The sequence below is a fragment of the Oncorhynchus keta genome, chromosome 34 (assembly GCF_023373465.1).
Source record: "Oncorhynchus keta strain PuntledgeMale-10-30-2019 chromosome 34, Oket_V2, whole genome shotgun sequence".
NCBI classification, from domain to species: Eukaryota; Metazoa; Chordata; class Actinopteri; order Salmoniformes; family Salmonidae; genus Oncorhynchus; species Oncorhynchus keta.
The window spans coordinates 44,256,396-44,283,699 of NC_068454.1; the positions used below are offsets into that span (position 1 = coordinate 44,256,396).

The following is a 27,304-nucleotide window of genomic DNA, read 5'->3' on the forward strand; positions in this document are numbered from 1 at the left end:
CTAGTGCCCTCAGTTGGCCAGTCAACAGCTATGTTTCCATTAACTTGTCCAGTGATTTTTTTTGTTGACATTTAGAAAGTCTGCATAGAAAATACATGTGACAATTGCCTGTTACGGTTTCCAATTAACTATCTTGTGTCAATAAAAACAGCTGTACATAGTGATGTCACACCTAAAAAAACTTTTGTTTTTTAGCAAAAACCTACATTGTCTAATAAAATGTGGTTTAAGTGATTCTATTACACATTTAGGCAAATAGCGCATTAATAATTTGGCGACAGCCAGTATGCCCTCCCACCTATTTGTTTAATTTCTCAGGTAGGCTTGCAAAAGCCAGCAACGTTGATAAAATGAAATCATTTACTAATATTTGCCACATTATAATAATTATCATGTGCCAACGTACTGCCACCGTCCATGCCATGGTGAAACTTACACTAATGTAGATCTGAAATAATTGGATGGTAAAACTTGCCAGCAGGGCAAGAAAAGCTAGGCAAAGCAATTCAGGCCTTTGTGAAAGTCAGGACAATCCTTGTCCTGCAAAGAAACATTAATTTTATAGTATTTTTTGTTGTTGTTGCAAGCAGTTGGCATTTAGAACTAAACGTGGAGTGGAGCTTTAAAGTAATGCGATGACATCATGTGCCCAGCATACAGTACTAGTCAAAAGTTTGGACACAGCTATTAGTTCAAGGATTTTTCTTTATTTTTACTATTTTACACATGGCAGAATAATAGTGAATACATCAAAACTATGAAATAACACATATGGAATCATGTTCTAACCAAAAAAGTGTTAAACAAATCAAAATATATTTTATATTTGAGATTCCTCAAAGTAGCCACCCTTTGCCTTTATGACAGCCATGCACACGCTTGGCATTCTCTCAACCAGCTTCACCTGGAATGCTTTTCCAACAGTCTTGAAGGAGTTCCCACATATGCTGAGCCCCTGTTGGCTGCTTTTCCTTCACTCCACGGTCCAACTCATCCCAAACCATCTCAATTAGGTTGAGGTTGGGGGATTGTGGAGGCCTGGTCATCGGATGCAGCACTCCATCACTCTTCTTCTTGGTCAAATAGCCCTTACACAGCCTGGAAGCGTGTTGGTCATTGTCCTGTTGAAAAATAAATGATAAGCTCAAACCACTAAGCTCAAACCAGATGGGATGGCGTATCGCTGCAGAATGCTGTGGTAGCCATGGTTAAGTGTGCCTTGAATTCTAAATAAATCACTGACAGTGTAACCAGCAAAGCAACTCCACGCCACCACGCCATCACACCTCCTCCTCCATGCTTCACGGTGGGAACCACAAATGTGGAAATCATCCGTTCACCTACTCTGCGTCTCACAGAGACAGAGTGGATGAGTCCAAAAATCTCAAATTTGGAGTCATCAGACCGAAGGACAGATTTCCACCGGTCTAATGTCCATTGCTCATGTTTCTTGGCTCAAGCAAGTCTCTTCTTCTTATTGGTGTCCTTTAGTAGTGGTTTCTTTGCAGCAATTCAACCATGAAGACCTGATTCACACAGTTTCCTCTGAACAGTTGATGTTGAGATGTGTCTGTTACTTGAACTCTATGAAGCATTTATTTGGGCTGCAATTTCTGAGGCTCGTAACTCTAATGATATTATCCTCTGTAGCAGATGTAACTCTGAGTCTTCCATTCCTGTGCGGTCCTCATGAGAGCCAGTTTCATCATAGCGCTTGATGGTTTCTGCGACTGCACTTGAAGAAACTTTCAAAGTTCTTGAAATGCTCCGCATTGACTGACCTTCATGTCTTAAATTAACAGAGGGCTGTTGTTTCTCTTTGATTATTTGAGCTGTTCTTGCCATAATATAGACGTGGGCTTTTACCAAATAGGGTTATCTTCTGTATACCAACTCTACCTTGTCACAACGCAACTGATTGGCTCAAATGCATTAAGAAGGAAAGAAATTCCACAAATTAACTTTTAACAAGGCACACCTGTTAAAATTGAAATGCATTCCAGGTAAATACCTCATGAAGCTGGTTGAGAGAATGCCAAGAGGGTGCAAAAAGCTGTCATCAGGGCAAATGGAGGCTACTTTGAAGAATCTCAAATTGAAGATATATGTTGATTTGTTTAACGCCTTTTTGGTTACCACATGATTCTATGTGTTATTTCATAGTTTTGATGTGTCCACTATTATTCTACAATGTAGAAAATAGTCAAAATAAAGAAAAATCCTGGAATGAGTAGGTCTGTCCAAACTTTTGACTGGTGGCAATCAGCATTTATTTTTAAAAACACTGTTTCCATCATCATTGTAGCAATAAGGAAAGTTCAGCAAAAGATAAATACACCCCTGTCAAATGGATAAAATGTTTGTCGATCTATATCTTCCGTTTCCATTACACATAGCTTGCTTTTGTCAAATAAACTTGGGTCATTGGTTAACCTGCCTATTGTCTATCAAACATGTGGTGCACCTGACTCACTCGATAAACATATTTGTCAGGATCAATACCTCATTTCAGTCAATGCCTTTAGACCCCAAGTTACTGTCCATATTAGGACATTTTCTAAATACGGTGTCCATGTTAGGAAAGTGTCACACATCCATTAAAGATATGGACACCGTACAGGCTGGGAAACCTTTCACTGAAACACAGGCTGAGTCCAAAAGCTGGACCACAGTCTTGATGAGACCAAACCAGCCAATCATAGGCTCTGTCAGCAGAATATGGAGGATGGGTGCAGGAGGAAGGGAATAAAAATGAGGGCGAGGCTGTGTGGTGGGATTAGAGATGAGGCAGCAGAGGGAACTCTTTTTCTGGAACTCTGTTTCTTCTGACGCGGTCCATTACAGAGGGGTGTGTTGCAGCAGCTGATGCACACTGAGTTGAGTTTCCCCGTGCAGAACTGCTGGTAGCCAGAGGAGGCGATGAGGCAGGCACCAGACGAGGCACAGGACTTGCGGTAGTGTTTTCCTGAAAAAAAGGACAGAAACATCGCCATTAGATACTGTGTGCCAAGATACTTATAACACACCTCTGAGGTAAGCTGAGCTGTACTACACTGTGGGCTTGGTTAGCCAGCCACCATAGTTGCTGGAACCGGGCTGGTCGGGAAGACATGAAAATAAAATAAAATACAGCAAATCTACACCTAAAATGTGTGGTTTATTAGAGGAGTTCTAATAATTAATACATTGTAATACAGCCATACAGTGCACAGACAAGTTATTAGATCTGTTGTTAGACATTAATGTACATTTGGAAAATCGTCCATCGATCGATTTCCCGATCTCCATGTACAGTGTGTGGCATAACTAAAACATGTATCCAGGGTTCGGTCACGCCAACTAGATGGCGTGGTCAAGGTGAGACTCTTGAGAGAGCTTCTTTACTAATTCAGTGATCCCATAGTGAATCTACAAGCTGTGTCTCCACAAAGAAAACCAATTACCAAGTAATGGAGTCAGGTAATGTATGCCCTCTTCAGTACCTTGTTACCAAACGCACAATAGCAGAAGGAGGTCCTCCTGGGTCACAGAAGATGCATTAGTCATCATTCTGAGATAAAAGTCAGTCCATGAAAATTACAATTACAAGGTATGCACCAATAATCACCTGGATGGCTATGTATTCGTATGCCTTCGAGTTGATTCTCTTGAAGATTATTACCCGTGGCCGTGTCCATTGGTTTTGCATGAAGGTTCTCAAGGCCACCGAATTTCTGTTATGTTCAAGATATCGGGCTCTTGAGAACGATTATGTTAAGAATTTTGCAGAGTATGAATTTTCTGCTGTAGTGTAATCATATTGTGAGAGGACATTGGGTGTGGCAGTGCTTATCATTTAGAGTGCAATGTACATGTAGACTTGTGGCATACAATACAGGGAAGACGAAAATTAGCTGAGTCTGAGAGTGATACTTACACTAAATGACCAAAAGTATGTGGACACCTGCTTGTCGAACATCTCATTCCAAAATCATGGTCATTAATATGGAGTTGGGAAGGCTTTCCACTAGATGTTGGAACATTGCTGTGGGGACTTGCTTCCATTCAGCCACAAGAGCATTAGTGAGGTCGGGCTCTGATGTTTGGCGATTAAGCCTGGCTCGCAGTCAGCGTTCCAATTCATCCCAAAGGTGTTCGACGGGGTTGAGGTCAGGGCTCTGTGCAGGCCTGTCAAGTTCTTCCACACCGTTCTCGATAAACCATTTCTGTATGGCCCCTTCTTTGTACATGGGGGGCATTGTCATGCTGAAACAGGAAAAGTCCATCAACAAACTGTTGCCACAAAGCTGGAAGCACAGAATCGTAGCATTAAGATTTCCCTTCACTGGAACTAAGGGGCCTAGCCCAAATTATGAAAAACAGCACATTTCCACTGCTCCAGAGTCCAATGGTGGCGAGCTTTACACAACTCCAGCGACACTTATCATTGCACATGGTGATCGTAGGCTTGTGTGCTGCTGCTCGGCCATGGAGACCCATTTCATGAAGCTCACAATGAACAGTTCTTGTGCTGGCCTTACTTCCAGAGGCAGTTTGGAACTCGGTAGTAAGAGTTGCAACCGAGGACAGACTATTTTTTACTCGCTATGCGCTTCAGCACTCGGCGGTCCCGTTCTGTGAGCTTGTGTAGCCTAGCACTTCACAGCTGAGCCATTGTTGCTCCTAGACGTTTCCACTTCACAATAACAGCACTTACAGTTGACCAGGGCAACTCTAACAGGGCAGACATTTGATGAACTGACTTGTTGGAAAGGTGGTATCCTATGACGGGCCACGTTGTAAGTTACTGAGCACTTTAGTAATGCCATTTTACTGCCAATGTTTGTCTACGGAGATTTCATGGCTTTGTGCTCGATTTTATACACTTTTCAGCAACAGGTGTGGCTGAAATAGCCAAATCCACTAATTTGAAGGGGTGTCCACATACTTTTGTATATACATATATGTATGTGAATAACCAGTGTCAACAGGACATGCAAAGCAAAGCATGAAATGCAGTTATAGGGAGAGGCTTAACTCAACACGGAGAACAGTGTCATAAAGAAATTGTTTACAGTTGGTGTCCCATTTACAAAGACAATATTGTAATTCCACTTATCTCTTCCCAACTGGTATCAAACTATCAATTGTGAACAGAGTAAGTATAGCCTACAACATTATGGCTTTGTGGGCTAAATGCGAGGGGATGGATATCCTGGCACGCCACAAAGACTCTGAGTGTTTGTAACACGCAAAGCTTTCAGGTTGTGGAACACTGTACTTAAATGAAAGACAATAGCTTAAATGAAATGTAACTTGTCATATGCTTCATAAACAGGTGGAGACTTACTGGCCCTTCCCAACAATGCAGAGAAAGAAAATAGAGAAATAATAGAAAATGAATAACATGTAATAATAAAATGAAAAATAAATACACAATGAGTAATGATAACTTGGCACAGGGTACAAGTACCATGTCAATGTGCAGCGGTATGAGGTAATTGAGGTAAATATGTAAATATAACTAGGAATAAGGTGACTAGCCAATAGGATATATAGTATAATAAACAGTAGCAGCAGCATATGTGAAGAGTCAAAAAGTTAGTGCAAAAAGGGTCAATGCAGTCCGAATAGCTATTTGGTTAACTATTTAACTATTTATCAGTCTCATGGCTTTGGGGGTAGAAGCTGTTCAGGGTCCTGTTGGTTCCAGACTTGGTGCATCGGTACTGCTTGCCATGCGGTAGCAGAGAGAACAGTCTATGACTTGGGTGGCTGGAGTCTTTGACAATTTCTAGGGCCCTCTTGGATGGCAGGGAGCTCGGCCCCAGCGATGTACTGGGCTGTACACATTACCCTCTGTAGCGCCTTGCAGTCGGATGCCAAGCAGTTGCCATACCTAGTGGTGATGCAGCCTGTTAAGATGCTCACAGTGATGCAGTTGTAAAACTTTTTTGAGGATCTGAGGGCCCATACCAAATCTTTTAGCCTTCTGAGGGGGAATAGGCATTGTTGTGCCCTCTTCACAACTGTGTTGGTGTATGTGACCATGCTAGATCTTTAGTGATATGCACACTGAGGAACTTGAAGCTCTCGGCCCACTTCACCACAGCCCAGTTAATGTAAACGGGGTCGTGGTCAGCCCTCCATTCCCTGTAGTCCACGATCAGTTCCTTTGTCTTGCTGACATTGAGGGAGAGGTTGTTTTCCTGGCACCACATTGTCAGGTCTCTGACCTCCTCCCTATAGGCTGATGGTGTTGGAGTCATGCCTGGCCACGCGGTCATGGGTGAAAAGGGAGTACAGGAGGGGACTAAGCATGCACCTCTGAGGGCCCCCCGTATTGAGGGTCAGTGTTGCGGATGTGTTTTCCTTAGCTTAGTGATGAGCTTGGAGGACACAATGGTGCTGAACTGTAGTCAATGAACAGCACTCTCGCATAGGTGTTCCTCTTGTCCAGGTGGGAGAGGACATTGTGAAGTGCATTAGAGATTGTGTCATCTGTGGATCTGTTTGGGCGGTATACGAATTGGAGTGGGTCTAGGCTGTTTCAAAGCATTTCAAAGTAATTTAGACAGGTTACCTTAGCGTGCTTGGGCATGCTGAATGTTAACCTGTTTAAAGCTTACTCAAATCAGCTATGGAGAGCGTGATCATACAGTCGTCTGGAACAGCTGGTGCTTTTATGCATGGTTCAGTGTTGCTTGCCTCGAAGCGAGCATAGAAGGCATTTAGCTCGTCTGGTAGGTTTGCGTCACTGGGCAGCTTGTGGCTGGGTTTCCCTTTGTAATCCGTGATAATTTGCAAGCCCTGACACATCCGATGAGCATCAGAGCCGGTGTAGTTGGATTTAATCTTAGTCCTGTATTGATGCTTTCTTTGCCTGCTTGATGGCTCGTCTGAGGTCGTAGCATGATTTTTATAAACGTCCAGATTAGTGTTCCGCTCCTTGAAAGTGGCAGCTCTAGCCTTTAGCTCAGTGTGGAAGTTTCCTATAATCCATGGCTTCGGGTTGGGATATGTGTCATGTTCGTCATAATGATCGGACCAAGGCACAGTGTGCATAGAGTTCCACATATTTTAATAAATCGAAACTCACCAAACAAAACGATAAAGCACAAACGAAACGTGACGCTAACAGTGCTACTAGGCAACTATACATATTCAAGATCCCACATATCACAATGGGGAAAATGGCTACCTAAATATGAGACGATAAACAGCTGTCTCTGATTGGGAACCATACCAGGTCAACATAAACCATTCATCATCAGATGACCCACCCGGCACAACCCATCCTGGCTGGATGCTCCCTTTCGCACGGCAAGTGCGAGGAGCTGGCACAGAAAGCACCGGGCTGTGGATGCGCACTGGAGACACATTTTGTATCTCCGCAAAACATGGTGCCTGACTAGTCCCACGCTCCTCATGGCGACTGTCTTGCTCCAGACACCAAAACACCCACTCTACCTCATCACTCCCCTCAACTATCTCACAATACTCCTCACTCAGTCTATCCCAATATTCTTCTTCGCTCTCAGACTCGCCCCTCGGCTTCGCCGGCCAACCCGTGTGCCCCTCCCAAATGTTTTTTTGGGGCTGCCTCTCAGGCTTCTGTCGTGGTCATGAACTTCAGAGTCGCCGTTGATCCTCCTTCGCGGCCTCTGCCTGCTTCCATGGCAGGGTCTTGTCCCATGTCATAACTTCCTCCCATGTCCATGATGTCCTCCACTCATTTTTCTCCTGGGCCCAGGATCACTGCTCCTCCTGACCACGCTGCTTGGTCCTTTGGTGGTGGGATCTTCTGTCACGTTCGTCATAATGATTGGACGAAGATGCAGCGTGCGTAGAATTCCACATATTTTAATACATCGAAACTCACCAAACAAAACAATAAAGCACAAATGAAATGTGACATTAACAGTGCTACTAGGCAACTATACATAGTCAAGATCCCACAAATCACAATGGGGAAATGGCTACCTAAATATGATCCCCAATCAGAGACAACGATAAACAGCTGTCTCTGATTGGGAACCATACCAGCCAACATAAATCATTAATCACCTAGATGACCCACCCTAGTCACTATCACGCCCCAACCAACAGAGAATAAACAGCTCTCTATGGTCAGGACGTGACAATATGTACGTACGGTCACTGTGGGAATGATGTTAACCATGCACCTATTACTTAAGCTGGTGACTGATGTGGTAAATTCCTCAATGCCATTGGATGAATGTCGAAACATATTCCAGTCTGTGCCAACGAAACAGTCCTGTAGCTTAGCATCTTCTTCATCTGACCACTTCTGTATTGAGGGCGTTAATGGCACTTCCTGTTTAAGTATTTGCTTGAATGCAGGAATCAGGGGGATAGAGTTTTGGGGAAATGGAGGGTGAGGGAGAGTATGCATTTCTGTGTGTGGAGTAAAGGTGATCTACATTTTGTCTCACAGTTGACATGCTGGTAGAAATGGATGAGCATTTATTTGTTTGTTTGCTTATGGCCCTATACAGTTCGTTGAGTGCAATCTTAATGCCAGCATCAGTTTGTGGGGATAAATAGACTGCTATGAAAAATATAGATGAAAACCTTCTTGGTAAATAGTATGGTCTACAGCTTATCATGCGGTATTCTAAATCCAGCGAACAGAACTACAAGACTTCCTTATAATATTACAGAGCGAGCACCAGCTGTTGTTAACAGACATACCCCTCTCCCTAACCATACCCCAAGCTGCTGTATGGTCTTGATGATGAATAGAAAAATCAACTAGATGTATATTATCCATGTCCTTGTTCAGCCACGACTCTGAGAAACATAGGTCCTATTGATTGGATACTATTGAAGGGAGCTCATCCAGTTTAATCTCTAGTGATTTTATGTTTGCCAAAAGAACGCAGGGTAGAGAGAGGACTATTTACACTGCAAAGTAGTTTCATCAGGGTGCCAGTATGTAGGCATCGCTTAAGTTGTCTTTGGGATTTAGGCCTGGTCCGGGGTGAGCAGTATGTCCAGCACCGCCAACTCATTGAAGTACGAATCTTCATCCAAATCGAGGTTAGTGATCTCTGTTCTGATGTCCAGAAACTCTTTCCGGTCATAGAAAACGATGGCCGGAAACATTATGTACAAAATAAGTTAAGATCAGAAAAAAATAGCAGAATTGGTCAGGAGCCTGTAAAACGGCAGCTATCCCATTGCAGTGCCATTCTGAGTACCAATTTGTCATTCTGATGTTTACAATTTGTCTTGTAAGAGGCAACAGTAGATATTTACATATAATCATTTTTGTCATTTAGCAGACGCTCTATAAAAAAAAAGATATATATTTTACCACCCGATTTCATGGTATCCAATTGGTAGTAGTTACAGTCTTGTCTCATCGCTGCAACTCCCGTACGGACTCGGGAGAGGCGAAGGTCGAGAGCCATGCATCCTCCGAAACACAACCTAACCTAGCCAACAACCCAACCCAACAAGCCTAAAGGTTTGTAATGTGCAAAAGTGCAATGTAAGTCTCAAAATAGTGAAATAACATTGTTAATTAAATGTGTCATGAGTTTGACGATTTTGTAACGTTTATTGACCAAATTGGAAAACATGTTGAGATTGTGCCAGGGCTTAGCTATCTAGATTTGTCATCCATGGGTAGCTAGCTAGCTTTTACCACTCTCCCTTACAAAGATGTAACATGGTAGCTAGTATAATAAAAAAATAGCATGTTTTTTGATCACTACCATGGCTGGTAGTGACGAAAAAAACATATTTATTTCAATGTACTAGCTACCATGGTACACACATCAGGATAGCCGTGAGTTGGGGAAGAGTGAGGAATTTTAGCCGAGGTCAGGTCAGATGAAGTGAGAAAGAACATGCATCACTAAAGTCCTGTCCAATAACAGAGATGTATTGGCTGTCCAAATGTGCAAGGAGGAGACTTAGCATGGGAAGAAGGTTTAAATACCAGTACTTGTGTGAATGTCTTACTCTGTTCAACTGTCTCACCCATTGGGTGAATAAACTTGATTTGAGCATTACTAGTCATCCACGAGTTTTTACTCTCTTTATTTAGAACCTAACACTCAATGTAGCAAGAAACTAACTATAACTTGTTTTAGCTACATATAGCATGTTTAGAGTACATGTTTTGTCAAATTGAATGGGAAGAACACGACAGAAAGACAACAGAAGATGGAATATCCAAGCCTCACAGAACACGGCAGGCATGCCAGCTACGACGAGAGCCAGAGTAGCATGGATACACAAGATGCCACAAGCTCAAGCAAGAGAAAGAACAAGATGGACCAGGATGAGATCCTTGCAACCTCTTTACCTCGAACCCCAATTACAAATATAGTGGAGAAAAAAGTGAAAGAGGACATTTCCATGTCTGAACTTTTCTTTGCAATCCAGACACTGACTACAAAACAAGACGCTACATTCTCCAAAGTGTCCATCATAGAGGTGGCTACCGAAGAAACATCAAAGAAGATTGATCATTTGTCAGAGACTGTCTGTCAGCTTCACACAGTTGTGAGCGAGAACAAGGAAAATATAGCATTCCTAGAGAACGAGCTGAAGAAACTGCAATCGCAAAATAATGAGCTGCGTGAGAATGTAGATGAACTTCAACAGTACTCTCGCAGGTGGAATCTGAAAATCCAAGGTGTAATAGAGGTAGAGAGAGAGGACATTAGGGAATCAGTCATCAATATCCTGGGAAAGGTGGCTCCGTGCATCAAAGACAAGCGAAGAGGCGTGATTGACGTGGTACATCAACTTGGGAAACGAAGATCTGATGGAGCCCCTCGCAATGTCATCCTACGCTTCACTAATCGCCACTATAGGGACATCGTCTGGAAAATGGCCAAGGGGAACAAGTTTCTGGATGAGAAGAAGCTCAGGATCAAAGAGGCTCTGATGCCGCAGGATCAGACAGCCACGGAGAAACTGTGGCCACTTATACAGAAAGCACGACAAGAGGGAAAGAAGGCAGGGTTCAAGGGCTGTCACGCGTTCATCGAAGGAAGAAAGATTACTGGTTAACTCTGATGACATGAACCACAATTGTGAGTACTGCCAAGAGTACATTTACTGTACTGCCACAAGTACATTTACCGTTTGACTACAATTTATGAACACTTGCCAACCAAATTTTTTCTTTAAGTGATTTGTTGTACTGTTAACTACCGCTACCTCAACTGAGCGTAGTTTTCCGGCGGAGTAACCCTCTCAAGGTTTACTGTTTGTTTTATTCTTCACATTACTACATATGTTGTCCAGTTTGTGTCTCTTTATTTTGTAATGCAGGAATTTGTTGTCAACTCACTCAATATCGTTAGCCTAAATTCTAGGGGTTTGAGAGATCTTACAAAAAGGAAAGCCTTACTTTTATATTGTAAATGCATCAACGGATATTTTGTCTTTCCTCAGGAAACTCATTAGTGTGAAAGTGACTTGAAGTTTTGGAAGTCACACTGGGGAGACATGGCCTATTTCAGTCACGGATCAAACTGTTCGGCTGGTGTTTTGACGCTAATCCACAAGTTTAAAGGCGATATTCTAGAATCCACATCTTCACAGGATGGCAGATGGGTCATAGTAACTGTTAAACTCATCATCTTTAATGAGTTTGGACATAACTTGCATCCTCTAAATAAGACCCCTTTTGCCCAATTTACCAGAATTTTCCAGGATATACTGTAACGCCGGGTGAGTGAAATGAGTGAGGAGTCAGATGCAGAGAGCGAAATGAATGGAAAACGTTTTAATGTGCCCATCGAATCAATTGATCACGAACAGCGAGCGGCACGTACCTACGACCCTCCGGGCACTGTGCCCGCTCGATGTCCGTGTCCACCTCTCATACTACCGGTGCTACCAGCTTGGCAGCCGGAATCATGGGAGTAGGATCGATGGACCGGTCATCAGTGTCGTATAGGCGGGACAGCGCGTCGGCCTTAGTATTGAGGGAACCTGGTCGATACTAGATCGTAAAACGAAATCGGGTGAAATACATGGCCCACCTTGCCTGACTAGGATTCAGTCTCCTAGCTGATCGGATATACTCCAGGTTACAATGGTCAGTCCAGATGAGAAAAGGGTGCTTAGCCCCCTCAAGCCAGTGTCTCCACACCTTCAGAGCCTTTACCATGGCCAACAACTCCCTATCCCCCACCTCATAATTCCGCTCCGCTGGCCCGAGCTTCTTCGAAACAAGAAGCACAGGAGTGGAGCTTCGGTGGCGTACCCGAGCGCTGGGAGAGCACAGCTCCAACCCCAGCCTTGGATGCGTCCACCTCAACTATAAATGCCAAAGAAGGGTCCGGATGCGCCAACACTGGCACTTCGGTGAATAGCGCCTTCAAACGGCGGAACGCTCCGTCCACCTCTGCTGACCACTGCAAATGCACCGGCTCCCCCTTCAGCAGTGAGGTAATAGGGGCCGCCACCTGGCCAAAGCCCCGGATAAACCTCCGGTAGTAATTGGCAAACCCTAAGAACCGCTGCACCTCCTTTACCGTGGTGGCAGTCGGCCAATTACGCACGGCCTTGACGCGATCACCTTCCATTACCACCCCCGAGGTGGAAATGCGATAACCCAGGAAGGAAATTTTCACATTTCACATTTCTCTGCTTTCACATACAGGTCATGCTCCAGCAGTCGCCCAAGAAACTTGCGCACCAGAGACACATGCTCGGCGCGTGTAGCGGAGTAGATCAAGATGTCGTCAATATACACCACTACACCCTGTCCGTGCAGGTCTCTGAGAATCTCATTAACTAAAACCCACAATGATGGAATTTAGACCTCGGTAATCAATATACGGACGCAAACCACCCTCCTTTTTCTTCACGAAAAAGAAAATCGAGGAGACGGGTGACATGGAGGGCCGAATGTACCCCTGTCCCAGAGCCTCTGTGACATATGTCTCCATAGCCAACGTCTCCTCCTGGGACAACGGATACCCATGACTGCTGGGGAGTGCAGCGTTTACCTGGAGGTTTATCCCGCAATCCCCCTGTCGATGGGGTGGTAAGAGGGTCGCCTTCTTCTTTCTTCTTACTGAAGGCGATAGCCAAATCGGCATACTCAGCAGGAATGCGCACGGTGGAAACCTGGTCTGAACTCTCCACCGTTGTCGCACCGATGGAAACTCCTAAACACCTGCCTGAACACTCATCAGACCACCCCTGGAGAGCTCCCTGTCTCCACGAAAGTTTAGGATTGTGAATTGCCAGCCAGGGAATCCCTAGTACCTCCGGAAAAACACAGGTGAATCGATAAGGAACAGACTAATCCGTTCCTTATGATCCCCCTGCGTAATCATCTCCAGAGGAATCGTGGCCTCCCTGACCAGGCCTGACCCTAACGGTCGACTATGTAAGGAGTGCACGGGGAAGGGGGGGGTCTACCTTAACTAACGGAATCCTCAACCTCTGAGCGAGTCCGCGACCTATAAAATTCCCTGCTGTGCCTGAATCGACTAGCGCCTTATGCTGGAGAGAGGGGAAAAACTTAAGGAAATAGATTAACAAAAACATGTGTCCAACAGGAAGCTCTGAGAGAGTGTGGTGCTGACTCACCTGGGGTGACCGAGGAGTGTTCCGCCTGCCCTCTCGACTCCCAGATGGACTCCTCCAGCACCGACCGGAAGTGTGCCTTCTCCAGCCACAATGGGTACTGGAGGAGCCTCCTCCTCCGGTCTCACTAGACGCAGCCCCTCCTAGCTCCATCGGGATTGGAGCGGGGGGGTGCAGGTGGTGGAACTGACAGGACACTTTCAGAAGATCCGCGAGCAGCCAGCAGATGGTCTAGCCGGATAGACATGTCGATCAGCTCATCCAAGCTGAGCGTAGTGTCTCGACAAGCCAGCTCCCTGTGGACGTCCTCTCTTAGGCTACACCTATAATGGTCTATCAGGGCCCTGTCGTTCAACCCAACTCCAGCTGCCAAAGTCCGGAAATCCAACGCAAAGTCCTGCGTGCTCCTCGTCCCCTGCCGAAGATGGAACAACCTCTCACCCGCCGCTCGGCCCTCCGGAGGATGATCGAACATCCGTAATTACACATGTGGATTAACCTTCAGCAAGTGGATGTGGAATTACACAGTCCTTGTTCCAATGGCGAAGGTGCATAAAGGTGGAGGAATTCACTACCCACAGAGTTCTTCCACTACGGATGCAACATGGTTCAATGTGCCAATAAATTAGCACAATCTGTGGTATAACTACATTTGGTCCACCATCCTAATCCATGTCCGCTATTGTGTAATAACTGCAATCCTATTATCAAGTCATTACATAGTAATACCTATGTAACTACTATGTTGCTACCACAGTTAATACTGTGTAGTTACATAGTAATAAGGGCACCTTAATGTAAAGCATAACCAGGGCATTTTATTCAAAAAACACGTTTTCATTTCCTGTCAGTCCACGATTCATATACTCTCAAAATAGCATTCGTTTGTACCAGGGGTTGGAACCAGAATTTTTTTCCAATCGCTCTGTTCTGCGCAGAACCCCTATTTATTTATTTCCGTTCCAGTGTACCGACCAGCGCAGAGTGGCACAGCGGTCTAAGGCACTGCATCTCAGTGCTTGAGGCGTCACTACAGACACCCTGGTTTGAATCCAGGCTGTATCACAACCGGCCGTGATAGGGCCCTGTTAAATAAACATAGTTTTTACATATAGCTCAATCATTCACTCCACCAATTGGTTTGGATAGAGTAGCTTGCTGTGGAACATGTATGATAGTTGTTTACATGTTTGATGGACAGATAAGTGCAGGTGCAAGATGCAACTGAAATGTTACAGTTGGAGAGAGCTTATCCCAGACGGGTATCAGAGAATTGAATTGAAATGAACTTTTTTTTGAAAAACGTAGAAAAAATAGACTTGACTTATTTCACACCATGTATTCAGCGCACATCCCCGAGAGCATTCCTGTGGAACTTAGTGGGGACATGCTTCTGACATCAATTCTGCCAAAAGCAGTACCGAGTGCGTGAATTTGTAACATTTAGTTTCAATTAAACTCTGAAGCCCTTGTCGATATGATTGTCACTCTTACACCAATCACAGTTAATTCTGTCATACACTCAGACTCCATTTTCCACATTACAATACATTAGAAAAGACAGACATTCACAATAAACACTGCTTCTGCCAAAGTCACAAATATTATATTGAGACTTGGAACTATTGCTACTATGACATCTAATTGAAAATGAATGGTATTTAATTCAATTATTTTTCTTTCTTATGGTTTAACTAAAATGTAGTATTGTGTGTCATCAACATGTACAGTGTCTGTCTTATGTAAGCATTTCAATGCATAGGCAATTACTTCAGATTGCAAGTAAGTGGTTAGGAACTGGTGATTTGCACAAAATGAGCTTTGAGTTGTTCCTAATCTAATTCAAGGAAAACAGTCATGACTCAAAATACAGTCATCATAACTCAAATCTAATTTTGTACACAACCATTCAGAAAACAACAAAATGTGCACCTACAAAAGTCTTCACATCTGTGTAAGTAAAGCCCAATAGACTTCATTCATGACTGAACGTCAAAGTATAAATACTACCGGTGCTAGCGAACCTTTGAGCCTAGTGTCAAACAAATGTTGGCGCTGAGTTAGTGCTCAGCTGACACCTTGTCTCAGAAGGCCCCTCTAGCATCCCTATTAGTGTACCATTCCAACCATGGAGTTGACACTGTCACTGTGGCTCTCCAATGTAAAAGTGGAAACTGAGGTGGTGACATATGTCATTCCATTTAAAATTCTTTGTACACAAATTTGTCATCACAGTGGCATCCTACGCTGGTAAACATGGCAGTGTTTGAAAAGCTCGGGGGGGATAAGAAAGCCACGGATGAGTAGTCCATGACAGCATAGCAAACAGAGAAGTATCAACCTGTAGTTTGTTTTCTATTGTCAGGCTACGAAAGTGAAACATTCAATAGCCATTCAAACTTTCACCTTGTTTGTGTATGACGTTCTGTACCTAATGTTCCATAATTGGTACCTCATGTGAGATCACAGAAATATGCATAATGACATAATTTTAAGCTAATTCGCTAATATGGATGAATGCATGCATTATCTTGAAATTTGCATGCGATTCCTGAGGCACTCTGCAGTCATTTAGATTAAAGTGACAGTGCCACTACACCCTTTATGTATTAGGCAGTATGATTGTATTCCATACCAGCAACAAGGGTGCTGTAATTTAAAAAGCGTGAGCCGAGTAAGTCTTGCCAATATCATTATAACAAATCTTAGATCACCAGGTAATGGTGAAACACTCATTCATATTGCATGAATGACCATAAAGATTCCAGACACAATCGTGTTTTTGACCAGTTTTCCGCTAGAGGGATTTAATTTCAATTTCAGAGTGGAACTCCAAAGAGTCTGCAGCACTACCCGGTCTAAATTATCGTGTTGAGGTATTTTGTGGGAAAAGAGAGTAAAAAAAAATGTACCATGTACTCCCAAACACTAATGAGAAATGATATGGTTGGCTGCACGGACAGCGGCGAGTGGACCTTCGTGTGGATCGGTGGGATTTCACTTTTAAATGTGGGTTTTTCTGTGCCATGCAGGCAGAAACGCAGACAAACCGCCCGAGTGGCCTTGGCAAACTGGACAGAAAAAGAATCATGTGGTTAGAACCTCTACTGTGGTTTCAATAATGGCACTGCGGTGTATTTCAACACAAACAATAATGTCATAGTTACAATAGTTGTAATCTCTGGGTGGCTGAGACTAGGCAGGGCAAATAAATAAATCGCAGCATATTATTGGACTCATTCAGCACTTTTTAATCCATTTAAGTACAATACCATTGGAAATTAGTGTTGAAAGTTTCATTTATATTCCTAAAACTTAAGTGTCAAATTATGCTGTTACTGCTTCCTGTTGATAATAGCCCAATGTCAAAGCACAGCTTTAACATTTCCAAATTAATAACCAATATGCAGAAACAGTTTGTGATATATTGAAAACCTAACCATAAAAATATACTATCTACACATACATGTGCAACAATACTTATCATATTACTTTTATTTTATTAAACATCACATTTTAATCTGCACACGCACCAAAAACCGTGGTGTTTTGAAAAGTGGCAATACATCACTGATATCGTTTAGGGGGAAATCAGCTGGTGTGCTGTTGAAACAAAATAATGGTTAGAGAACAACCTGCAGAAGACAGTCAGCTACATTTTGGAGTGAGGCATTGTGATTTGGGGGTCGCCAAAACGGAAAGAGAAACACAACACTTATTTGTCAATCACTCATATCGATATCACGTTGAAATTCAACAGTGACAACAGTTGGCTGCTATTTAAGTGATAGTTTGACTGTAAAATTGTAACGGTTTTCATGTGGTGAAAGAGAGTCGGACCAAAATGCAGCGTGTAGATTGCGATCCATGTTTAATCAAATGAACGTAACACGAATCAATACAAAAACACTACAAAACAATAAACTAAACGAAAACCGAAAACAGCCTATACTTGTGTCAACTAACACAGCACAAGGACATCAAGACACTCAGGACAATCACCCACAACACAAACAAAGAATATGGCTGCCTAAATATGGTTCCCAATCAGAGACAACGATAAGCACCTGCCTCTGATTGAGAACCACTCCAGACAGCCATAGACTTACCTAGAACACCCCACTAAGCTACAATCCCACTACATACACACCACAATACAAAAACCCATGTCACACCCTGGCCTGACCAAATAAATGAAGATAAACACAAAATACTTCGACCAGGGTGTGACAGAACCCCCCCCCCTAAGGTGCGGACTCCCGAACGCACCTCAAAACAATAGGGAGGGTCCGGGTGGGCCTCTGTCCATGGTGGCAGCTCCGGTGCGGGATGTGGACTCCACTCAACCACTGTCTTAGTCCCTCCTCGCGTCCCTGGATAGTCCACCCTCGCCGCCGACCATGGCCTAGTAGTCCTCACCCAGAACCCCACTAGACTGAGGAACAGATCGGGACTGAGGGGCAGCTCGGGACTGAGGCAGCTCGGGACTGAGGGGAAGCTCAGGAGTGAGAGAAAGCTCAGGAGTGAGAGGAAGCTCAGGAGTGAGAGGAAGCTCAGGAGTGAGAGGAAGCTCAGGAGTGAGAGGAAGCTCAGGCAGGTTGATGAATTTACCAGATCCTGGCTGACTGGCAGATCCTGATCGACTGGCGGATCCTGGCTGACTGGCGGATCCTGGCAGACTGGCGGATCCTGGCAGACTGGCAGCTCTTTGCAGACTGGCGGATCCTGGCCGACTGGCAGCTCTGGCGGATCCTGGCTGACTGGCACTTCTGGCGGATCCTGGCTGACTGGCACTTCTGGCGGATCCTGGCAGACTGGTGGATCCTGGCAGACTGGCGGATCCTTGCAGACTGGCAGCTCTTTGCAGACTGGCAGCTCTGGATGCTTCATGCAGACTGACCGCTCTGGCTGCTCCATGCAGGTTGGCAGCACCTTGCAGACTGGCAGCTCCTTGCAGACTGGCAGCTCCTTGCAGACTGACAGCTCTGGCTGCTCCATGCAGGCTGACAGCTCCTTGCAGACTGACAGCTCCTTGCAGACTGGCAGCTCCTTGCAGACTGGCAGCTCCTTGCAGACTGGCAGCTCCTTGCAGACTGGCAGCTCTGGCTGCAGCATGCAGACTGACAGCTCTGGCTGCTCCATGCAGGCTGGCAGCGCTGGCTGCTCCATGCAGGCTGGCAGCACCTTGCAGACTGGCAGCTCCTTGCAGACTGACAGCTCTGGCTGCTCCATGTAGACTGGCAGCTCCTTGCAGACTGGCAGCTCTGGCTGCTCCATGCAGGCTGGCAGCACCTTGCAGACTGACAGCTCTGGCTGCTCCATGCAGGCTGAGAGCTCTGACTGCTCCATGCAGACTGACAGCTCTGAACAGACAGGAGACTCCAGCAGCGCTGTAGAGGAAGAAGGCTCTAGATGCGCTGAACAGACAGGAGACTCCAGCAGCGTTGTAGAGGAGGAAGGCTCTAGATGCGCTGAACAGACAGGAGACTCCAGCAGCGCTGTAGAGGAGGAAGGCTCTAGATGCGCTGAACAGACAGGAGACTCCAGCAGCGCTGTAGAGGAGGAAGGCTCTGATAGCGCTGAACAGGCGGGAGGCTCCGGCAGCGCAGGAGAGGAGAGGCGCACTGTAGGCCTGATGCGTGGTGCTGGCACTGGTGGTACTGGGCCGAGGACACGCACAGGAAGCCTGGTGCGGGGAGCTGCTACCGGAGGGCTGGTGTGTGGAGGTGGCACAGGATGGGCTAGACCGTGAAGGCGTACTGGAGATCTTGAGAGCAGTGTTGGCACAGGACGTGCAAGGCTAGGGATGTGCACAGGAGGCCTGGTGCGTGAGGCTGGCACCAACTTCACCAGCCGACTAACACGCACCTCAGGACGAGTATGGAGCGCTGACCCAGGTGCCATCAAATCCCTGACACATTCTGTCAGGCGAATTCCATGCAAAAAGCACCAACACAGCAACTCCCTCATTTCTCTCTCCTCCAATTTCCCCATTAACTCCTTCACAGTCTCTGCGTCGCTCACCTCCAACACCGGCTCTGGTCTCCTCCTTGGCTCCTCACGATAAACAGGGAGAGTTGGCTCAGGTCTGACTCCTGACTCTGCCACTCTCTCCCTGAGCCCCCCCCCCCCCAAGAATTTTTTGGGGCTGACTCTCAGGCTTCCTTGCCAACCGTGTTCCCTCATATCGCCGGCTCCTCTCTCCGGCTGACTCTGCTCTCCTCGCTGCCTCCACCTGTTCCACCTTTGGGCGGCTACACTCCCCTGGTTTAGCCCAGGGTCCTCCCACGTCCAGAAACCCTTATTTCGCATCTCCTCTTTGGGCTGCTCCTGCCTGTTGACACGCTGCATGGTCCGTTTACGGTGGGTGATTCTGTAACAGTTTTCATGTGGTGAAGGAGAGTCAGACCAAAATGCAGCGTGTAGATTGCGATCCATGTTTAATCAAATAAACGTAACACGAATCAATACAAAAACACTACAAAACAATAAACGAAAACAGCCTATACTTGTGTCAACTAACACAGCACAAGGACATCAAGACAATCACCCACAACACAACCAAAGAATATGGCTGCCTAAATATGGTTCCCAATCAGAGACAACGATAAACACCTGCCTCTGATTGAGAACCACTTCAGACAGCCATAGACTTACCTAGAACACCCCACTAAGCTACAATCCCACTACATACACACCACATACAAAAACCCATGTCACACCCCGGCCTGACCAAATAAATTAAGATAAACACAAAATACTTCGACCAGGGCGTGACAAAAATCCATGTATTGGTGTTTGGCCAGCTAACTACTATCGAGACCGCCCTGTATTTTCCATGCAACTTCATTAACTCAGAGTTCTAAGACCTGCTCACCCCAGCATGTAACAAAATCAAGGGTACAAAACCAAATGTATTGTTCTGTTTTAAGCACTCAAGCTTATGCCATCGTGGTGACTATAAACTTTTATACTAACGTCACCAATCTGCGGTAAAGAAGGATGTGTAATTCCATTACATTTTATGGGGTGAAAATGCAAGGTTGTGTAAGTTAGTAACACAAACTGTCCACATTCAGGAAATGATCACAATATACAACAATTTAATATGGGAAAAGTATTCAACATGTAAATTAAGATGATAGTAAATGTTGCCCACTCAAAAAATATTGCAACTATTTTGAACTAATTTAACCATTTAGAGAGTAAAAATTGCTGTCAAACACTATTTAACCGGGTGCTTTTAGACATGAGCCTCCATAATGTATGTGCAGCATCCTGAACGTTTGACGTCCCTACTGAGACATCCTTTGAGAGATATCCTTGAAGGACCACTTTGTGTAAATACTTATCTTCTGATGAAGGCTATATTTTACACTTTCAACAGTTTACTATACGCTATATCAAACAATATAAAGCATTGAAATTAAATGCTATTAATTATATTATATTATCAATATAAATCTGTCATCAAGATATTTATTTGAAAAATATATATATTTCACGTATTTAACCAGGTAGGCAAGTTGAGAACAAGTTCTCATTTACAATTGCGACCTGGCCAAGATAAAGCAAAGCAGTTCGACACATACAACAACACAAAGTTACACATGGAGTAAAACAAACATACAGTCAATAATACAGTAGGAAAATAAGTCTATATACAATGTGAGCAAATGAGGTGAGATAAGGGCGGTAAAGGCAAAAAAATGCCATGGTGGCGAAGTAAATACAATACAGCAAGTAAAACACTGGAATGGTAGATTGCAGTGGAAGAATGTGCAAGGTAGAGATAGAAATAATGGGGTGCAAAGGAGCAAAATAAATAAATAAATAAATAAATACAGTAGGGGGAGAGGTAGTTGTTTGGGCTAAATTATAGATGGGCTATGTACAGGTGCAGTAATCTGTGAGCTGCTCTGACAGCTGGTGCTTAAAGCTAGTGAGGGAGATAAGTGTTTCCAGTTTCAGAGATTTTTGTAGTTAGTTCCAGTCATTGGCAGCAGAGAACTGGAAGGAGATGCGGACAAAGGAAGAAATGGTTTCGAGGGTGACCAGAGAGATATACCTGCTGGAGCGTGTTCTACATATGGGTGCTGCTATGGTAACCAGCGAGCTGAGATAAGGGGGGACTTTAACTAGCAGGGTCTTGTAGATGACCTGGAGCCAGTGGGTTTGGCGATAAGTATGAGGTGAGGGCCAGCAAACGAGAGCACACAGGTCGCAGTGGTGGGTAGTATATGGGGCTTTGACAAAACAGATGGCACTGTGATAGACTGCATCCAATTTATTGAGTAGGGTATTGGAGGCTATTTTGTAAATGACATCGCCGAAGTCGAGGATCGGTAGGATGGTCAGTTTTACGAGAGTATGTTTGGCAGCATGAGTGAAGGATGCTTTGTTGCAAAATAGGAAGCAAATTCTAGATATAACTTTGGATTGGAGATATTTGATGTGAGTCTGGAAGGAGAATTTACAGTCTAACCAGACTAGGTATTTGTAGTAGTCCACATATTCTAAGTCAGAAGCGTCCAGAGTAGTGAAGTTGGACGTGCAGGCAGCGATTTTTTGAAGAGCATGCATTTTGTTTTGGGGTGCATGTATGTAAGAGCAATTGCAGGCCACGGAAGGAGAGTTGTATGGCATTGAAGCTCGTCTGGAGAGTTGTTAACACAGTGTCCAAAGAAGGGACAGAAGTATACAGAATGGTGTCATCTGCGTAAAGGTGGATCAGAGACTCACCAGCAGCAAGAGCGACATCATTGATGTATACTGTATACTGGAAGAATTGAACCCTGTGGCAACCCCATAGAGACTGCCAGAGTCCCGGACACTTGTTGTCCCCTCCGATTTGACACACTGAACTCTATCAGAGAAGTAGTTGGTGAACCAGGCGAGGCAATCATTTGAGAAACCAAGGCTGTTGAGTCTGCCAATGAGGATGTGGTGACTGAAAGCCTTGGCCAGGTCAATGAATACGGCTGCACAGTATTGTTTTTTTATCGATGGCGGTTAAGATATCGTTTAGGACCTTGAGCGTTACTGAGGTGCACCCATGACCAGCTCGGAAACCAGATTGAATAGCGGAGAAGGTATGGTGGGATTCGAAGTGGTCGGTAATCTGTTTGTTGACATTTCTTTCGAAGACCTTAGAAAGGCAGGGTAGGATAGATATATGTCTGTATCAGTTTGGGTCAAGAGTGTCCCCCCCTTTGAAGAGGGGGATGATCGCAGTTGCTCTCCAATGTTTGGGAATTTCAGATGACACGAAAGAGAGTTTGAACAAACTAGTAATAAGGTTGGCAACAATTTCGGCAGCTGTTTTCCGTGTGTGTGTTCTTATTCTCCATGGACTTTACAGTGTCCCAGAACTTTTTTGAGTTTGTGTTGCAAGAAGCAAATTTCTGCTTGAAAAAGCTAGCCTTGACTTTTCTAACTGCCTGTGTATATTGGTTTCTAGCTTCCTTGAAAAGTTGCATATCACGGGGGCTGTTCGATGCCAATGCAGAACGACATAGGATGTTTTTGTGTTGGTTAAGGGCAGTCAGGTCTGGAGAGAACCATGGGCTATATCTGTTCCTGGTTCTACATTTCTTGAAAGGGGCTGTCACGGCTTTCTCGTGTTGAAGGAGAGGCAGACCAAAACGCAGCGTGGTTATTTAGATACATCTTTAATAAGGATGAAAATAGAACAATATAGAAAAAAAAAGAACAGTGAAAAACCAAAAACAGCCCTATCTGGTGTAACAAACACAAAGACAGGAACAATCACCCACAAAACCCAACACAAAACAGGCTACCTAAATATGGCTCCCAATCAGAGACAATGACTAACACCTGCCTCTGATTGAGAACCATATCAGGCCCAAACACAGAAACAGACAAACAAGACATCCAACATAGAATGCCCACTCAGATCACACCCTGACCAAACAAAACATAGAACATACAAAGCAAACTATGGTCAGGGTGTAACAGGGGCATGTTTATTTACAGGGGCATGCTTATTTAAGATGGTGAGGAAGGCATTGACGGGATGACCGGCCAGGTCGATTAGAAAGGTCTGCTCGCTGAAGTGTTTCAGGGAGCATTTGACAGTGATGAGTGCAGGTTGTTTGACCGCGGACCCATTGCGGATGCAGGCAATGAGGCAGTGATCGCTGAGATCTTGGTTGAAAACAGCAGAGGTGTATTTAGAGGGCAAGTTGGTTAGGATGATATCTATGAGGGTGCCCTATCTCTGCAGTAATTGCAACTCTGCCCCCTTTGGCTGTTCTATCTTGTTTGAAAATGTTGTAGTTGATGAAGATTTCAGAATTTTGGTCTTCCTAAGCAAGGATTCAGACACGGCTAGAACATCCGGGTTGGCAGAGTGTGCTAAAGCAGTGAATAAAACAAACTTAGGGAGGAGGCTTCTAATGTTGACATGCATGATACCAAGGCTATTACGGTTACAGAAGTCATCAAAAGAGAGCGCCTGGGGAATAGGAGTGGAGCTAGGCACCGCAGGGCCTGGATTCACCTCTACATCATCAGAGGAACAGAGGAGGAGTGGGATAAGGGTACGGCCCAAAAGCTTTGAGAATTGGTCATCTGGAACGTCCGGAACAGAGAGTAAAAGGAGGTTTCTGGGGGCGATAAAATAGCTTCAAGGTATAATGTACAGACCAAGGTATGGTAGGATGTGAATACAGTGGATGTATTGAGTGATGATGAGAGAGATATTATCTCTAGAAACATCATTGAAACCAGGTGATGCCATCGAATGTGTGGGTGGTGTAACTGAAAGGTTGGATAAGGTATAATGAGCAGGGCTAGAGGCTCTACAGTGAAATAAGCCAATAAACACTAACCAGAACAGCAATGGACAAGGCATATTGACATTAAGGGGAGGCATGCTTAGTCGAGTGATCATAAGGGTCCAGTGAGTAGTGAGGTTGGTTGGGGTCACGGCGATTCAGACTGATAGCCGGGCCTTCGGTAGCAAGCTAGCATAGGATGGTGGTCTGTTTTTAGCCACCTCGTGCGTTTCCGTCGGTAGATTAGTGGGGTTCCATGTGGTAGAGGGGATCAATCCAATTGGCAAAATAGATATAGTTATAGTGACCCAAGACAAATTGTCCGATAGACATATTCAGATAGCAGCCGATAAGACAGCGAACGATTAGCGGGTCGCAGATGGGCGTTCATGTAACGTTGCAACAGAGGGGCCAGTTGGATAACCCCCATTGGGTAGATAACGTCGGTAGTCCAGTTGTGAAGGCCCGGTGGGGCTCCGCATCGGCAGTAAAACGGGTCCGGATAGGTGATTGTAGCCCAGGAGTGGCTGATGGAACTCTTCAGCTGGATAGCTCCGAAATAATTGATGTTTACTCCGGGATTGACGTAAGCCAATAGTCACACGGATAGCAGTTAGCTAGCTGCGAGATCCAGGTTTAAATGTCCAGAGCTTGTGGTTGAAATCCGGGGATATGGAGAGAAAAATAGGTCCGGTATGTCACGTTGTACAAAACTGCCGATATCTTTTCGAGCTAAAGGATAGCTGATGACCACAAACCGTGATCAGCTGAATATTAAAGTTAGCCAGTAAACTGGCTAAATATACAGTCTGTATATGAATGAATAAGAGAGGAGGGCACATTCCGTACTTAAACCAAATGCAGTTGTATTCACAACTATGGCTTATAATGCTTCATCATCTCTTGGACCAGACACTTCACTGAACCTAACCACACATTGATCCGCCAATTATAATGGACAAGGCTGCAAAAATCAGAGTCTACAGTATACAGCAAGCACAATATCCAACTCGAACTTTCAAATAAATCATTAATTTATGTAAGGGCCTTTTTATAAAAGTTTGAGCAGGTGTTGAAATAGCAAAGTTCACTGAGGAGCACTACTGCAGTTACCTCTCCATCGCCCTGAAGACAGATATTTACCCTCTGGGCATCTGTACATTACATCTGCTGTCCGCGACCGGTTGAGCTATTGACCTCACACGTCACCCTCCTCTGGTCATCCTGGGATTGGTCGGAGAGTGCGCTGTCTTAGCGGGATGTACTGGTGGCCCACCTTGGCTAAGGATGTGAGGGTTTTTGTTTCCTACTGTTTGGTGTGCACCCAGTGTAAGGCTCCTAGGCACCTGCCCAGAGGTAAGTTACAACCCTTACCCATTCCACAACGGCCGTGGTCGCACCTGTCGGTTGATTTCCTAACTGATCTTCCACCTTCACAAGGTAACACCACGATCCTGGCCATTGTGGATTGTTTTTCTAAGTCCTGTCTCCTCCTTTTGTCCGGCCTCCCTACAGCCCTACAGACTGCGGAGGCCCTGTTTACGCACATCTTCCGGCAACATTAGGGGGCCTGAGGATATAGTGTCTGATCTGGGTTCCCAGTTCACTTCGAGGGTCTGGAGGGCGTTCATGGAACGTCTGGGGGTTCTCGGCCAGCCTTACCTCAGGTTTTCACCCCGAGAGTAACGGGCAGGTAGAAAGAGTTAACCAGGATGTGGGTAGGTTTCTGAGGTCTTATTGCCAGGCCCAGCCGGGGGAGTGGGCGGCGTTCGTGCCTTAGGCAGAGATGGCCCAGAACTCGCTCCGCCACTCCGCCACTCCTCCACTAACCTCTCTCCCTTTCAGTGTGTGTTAGGGTATCAGCCGGTTCTGGCTCCTTGGCATCAGTCAGACCGAAGCTCCCGCGGTGGATGACTGGTTCGGGCTCGTGGAGGAGACATGGGTCACCGCCCATGTCCATCTTCAGCACGCCGTGCTGTGCCAGAAAGTAGGCGCAGACCGTCACCACAGTGAGGCCCCGGTGTATGCACCGGCGGACCGGGTCTGGCTCTTACCCGGAACTTGCCTCTCCGCCTGCCCTGTCAGAAGCTGGGTCCGCGGTTTGTGGGGCCATTGAAAGTCCTGAGGAGAGTGAACGAGGTATGTTATAGGTTACAGCTTCCTCCTGATTACCGCATTAACCCCTCGTTCCATGTGTCTCTTCTCTGGCCGGTGGTGGCTGGTCCGCTCCAGGAAGCTGAGGTGCGGGAGGTTCCTCCGGCCCCTCGATGTCTCCGTTCAATCCATCCTGGATTCGAGACATCGGGCGAGGGGCTTCCAATACCTCATGGACTGGGAGGGGTATGGTCTGGAGGAGAGATGCTGGGTTCCGGAGGAGGACGTGTTGGACCCTTCTATGCTGCGGGATTTCCACCGTCTCCGTCCGGATCGCCATGCGCCTCATGAGACAAGATAGTAGCTACTACAACAATTGGATACCATGAAATTGGGGAGAAAAAGGGGTACAATAAAATATATATATATTAAAAAAGTAGATAAGTCACAGACACACACCAGGTAAGGCACACCATAAAACATTTATATGAAACAGTCGTAATTTATGTTACTGCTGTTTACCATGTAGATTGAATAATATTTTATGAAGGTGTTGACATGCTCATGTGTCATGTTACTTTAACTGTATGTGGATGAGGCCATGGTTAAATTGACCATATCAAAAGTCATTCATGGACCACATAAATAAACCTGTAGCCTGCAGCTCTGAATGGTTGTCAGGAATTATTTCAATGTAACTATATTTAGTATTGTTGTAAACTTCATTAACATGTACATTTTTATGCCATTTGGCAGATGCTCTTACCCAAAGCAACTTAGATGAGAAATTAGGGTTAAGTGCTCTGCTCAAGGGCACATCAACATATTTTTCACCTAGTCTG

General features: G+C 45.1%; 1 protein-coding gene across 1 annotated transcript in view; it reads right to left on the reverse strand.

Annotated features, from left to right (window-relative positions):
• Positions 1–44: 44 nt before the first annotated feature.
• The window catches only part of LOC118367187 (ly6/PLAUR domain-containing protein 1-like), a 43,630-nt gene continuing 16,370 nt past the window's right edge, over positions 45–27,304 (reverse strand). The window contains exon 3 of the mRNA XM_035750327.2: positions 45–2,965. Coding sequence (XP_035606220.2) covers positions 2,709–2,965 — 257 coding nt within the window. The 3' untranslated portion in view covers positions 45–2,708. The remainder of the gene's footprint in view (positions 2,966–27,304) is intronic.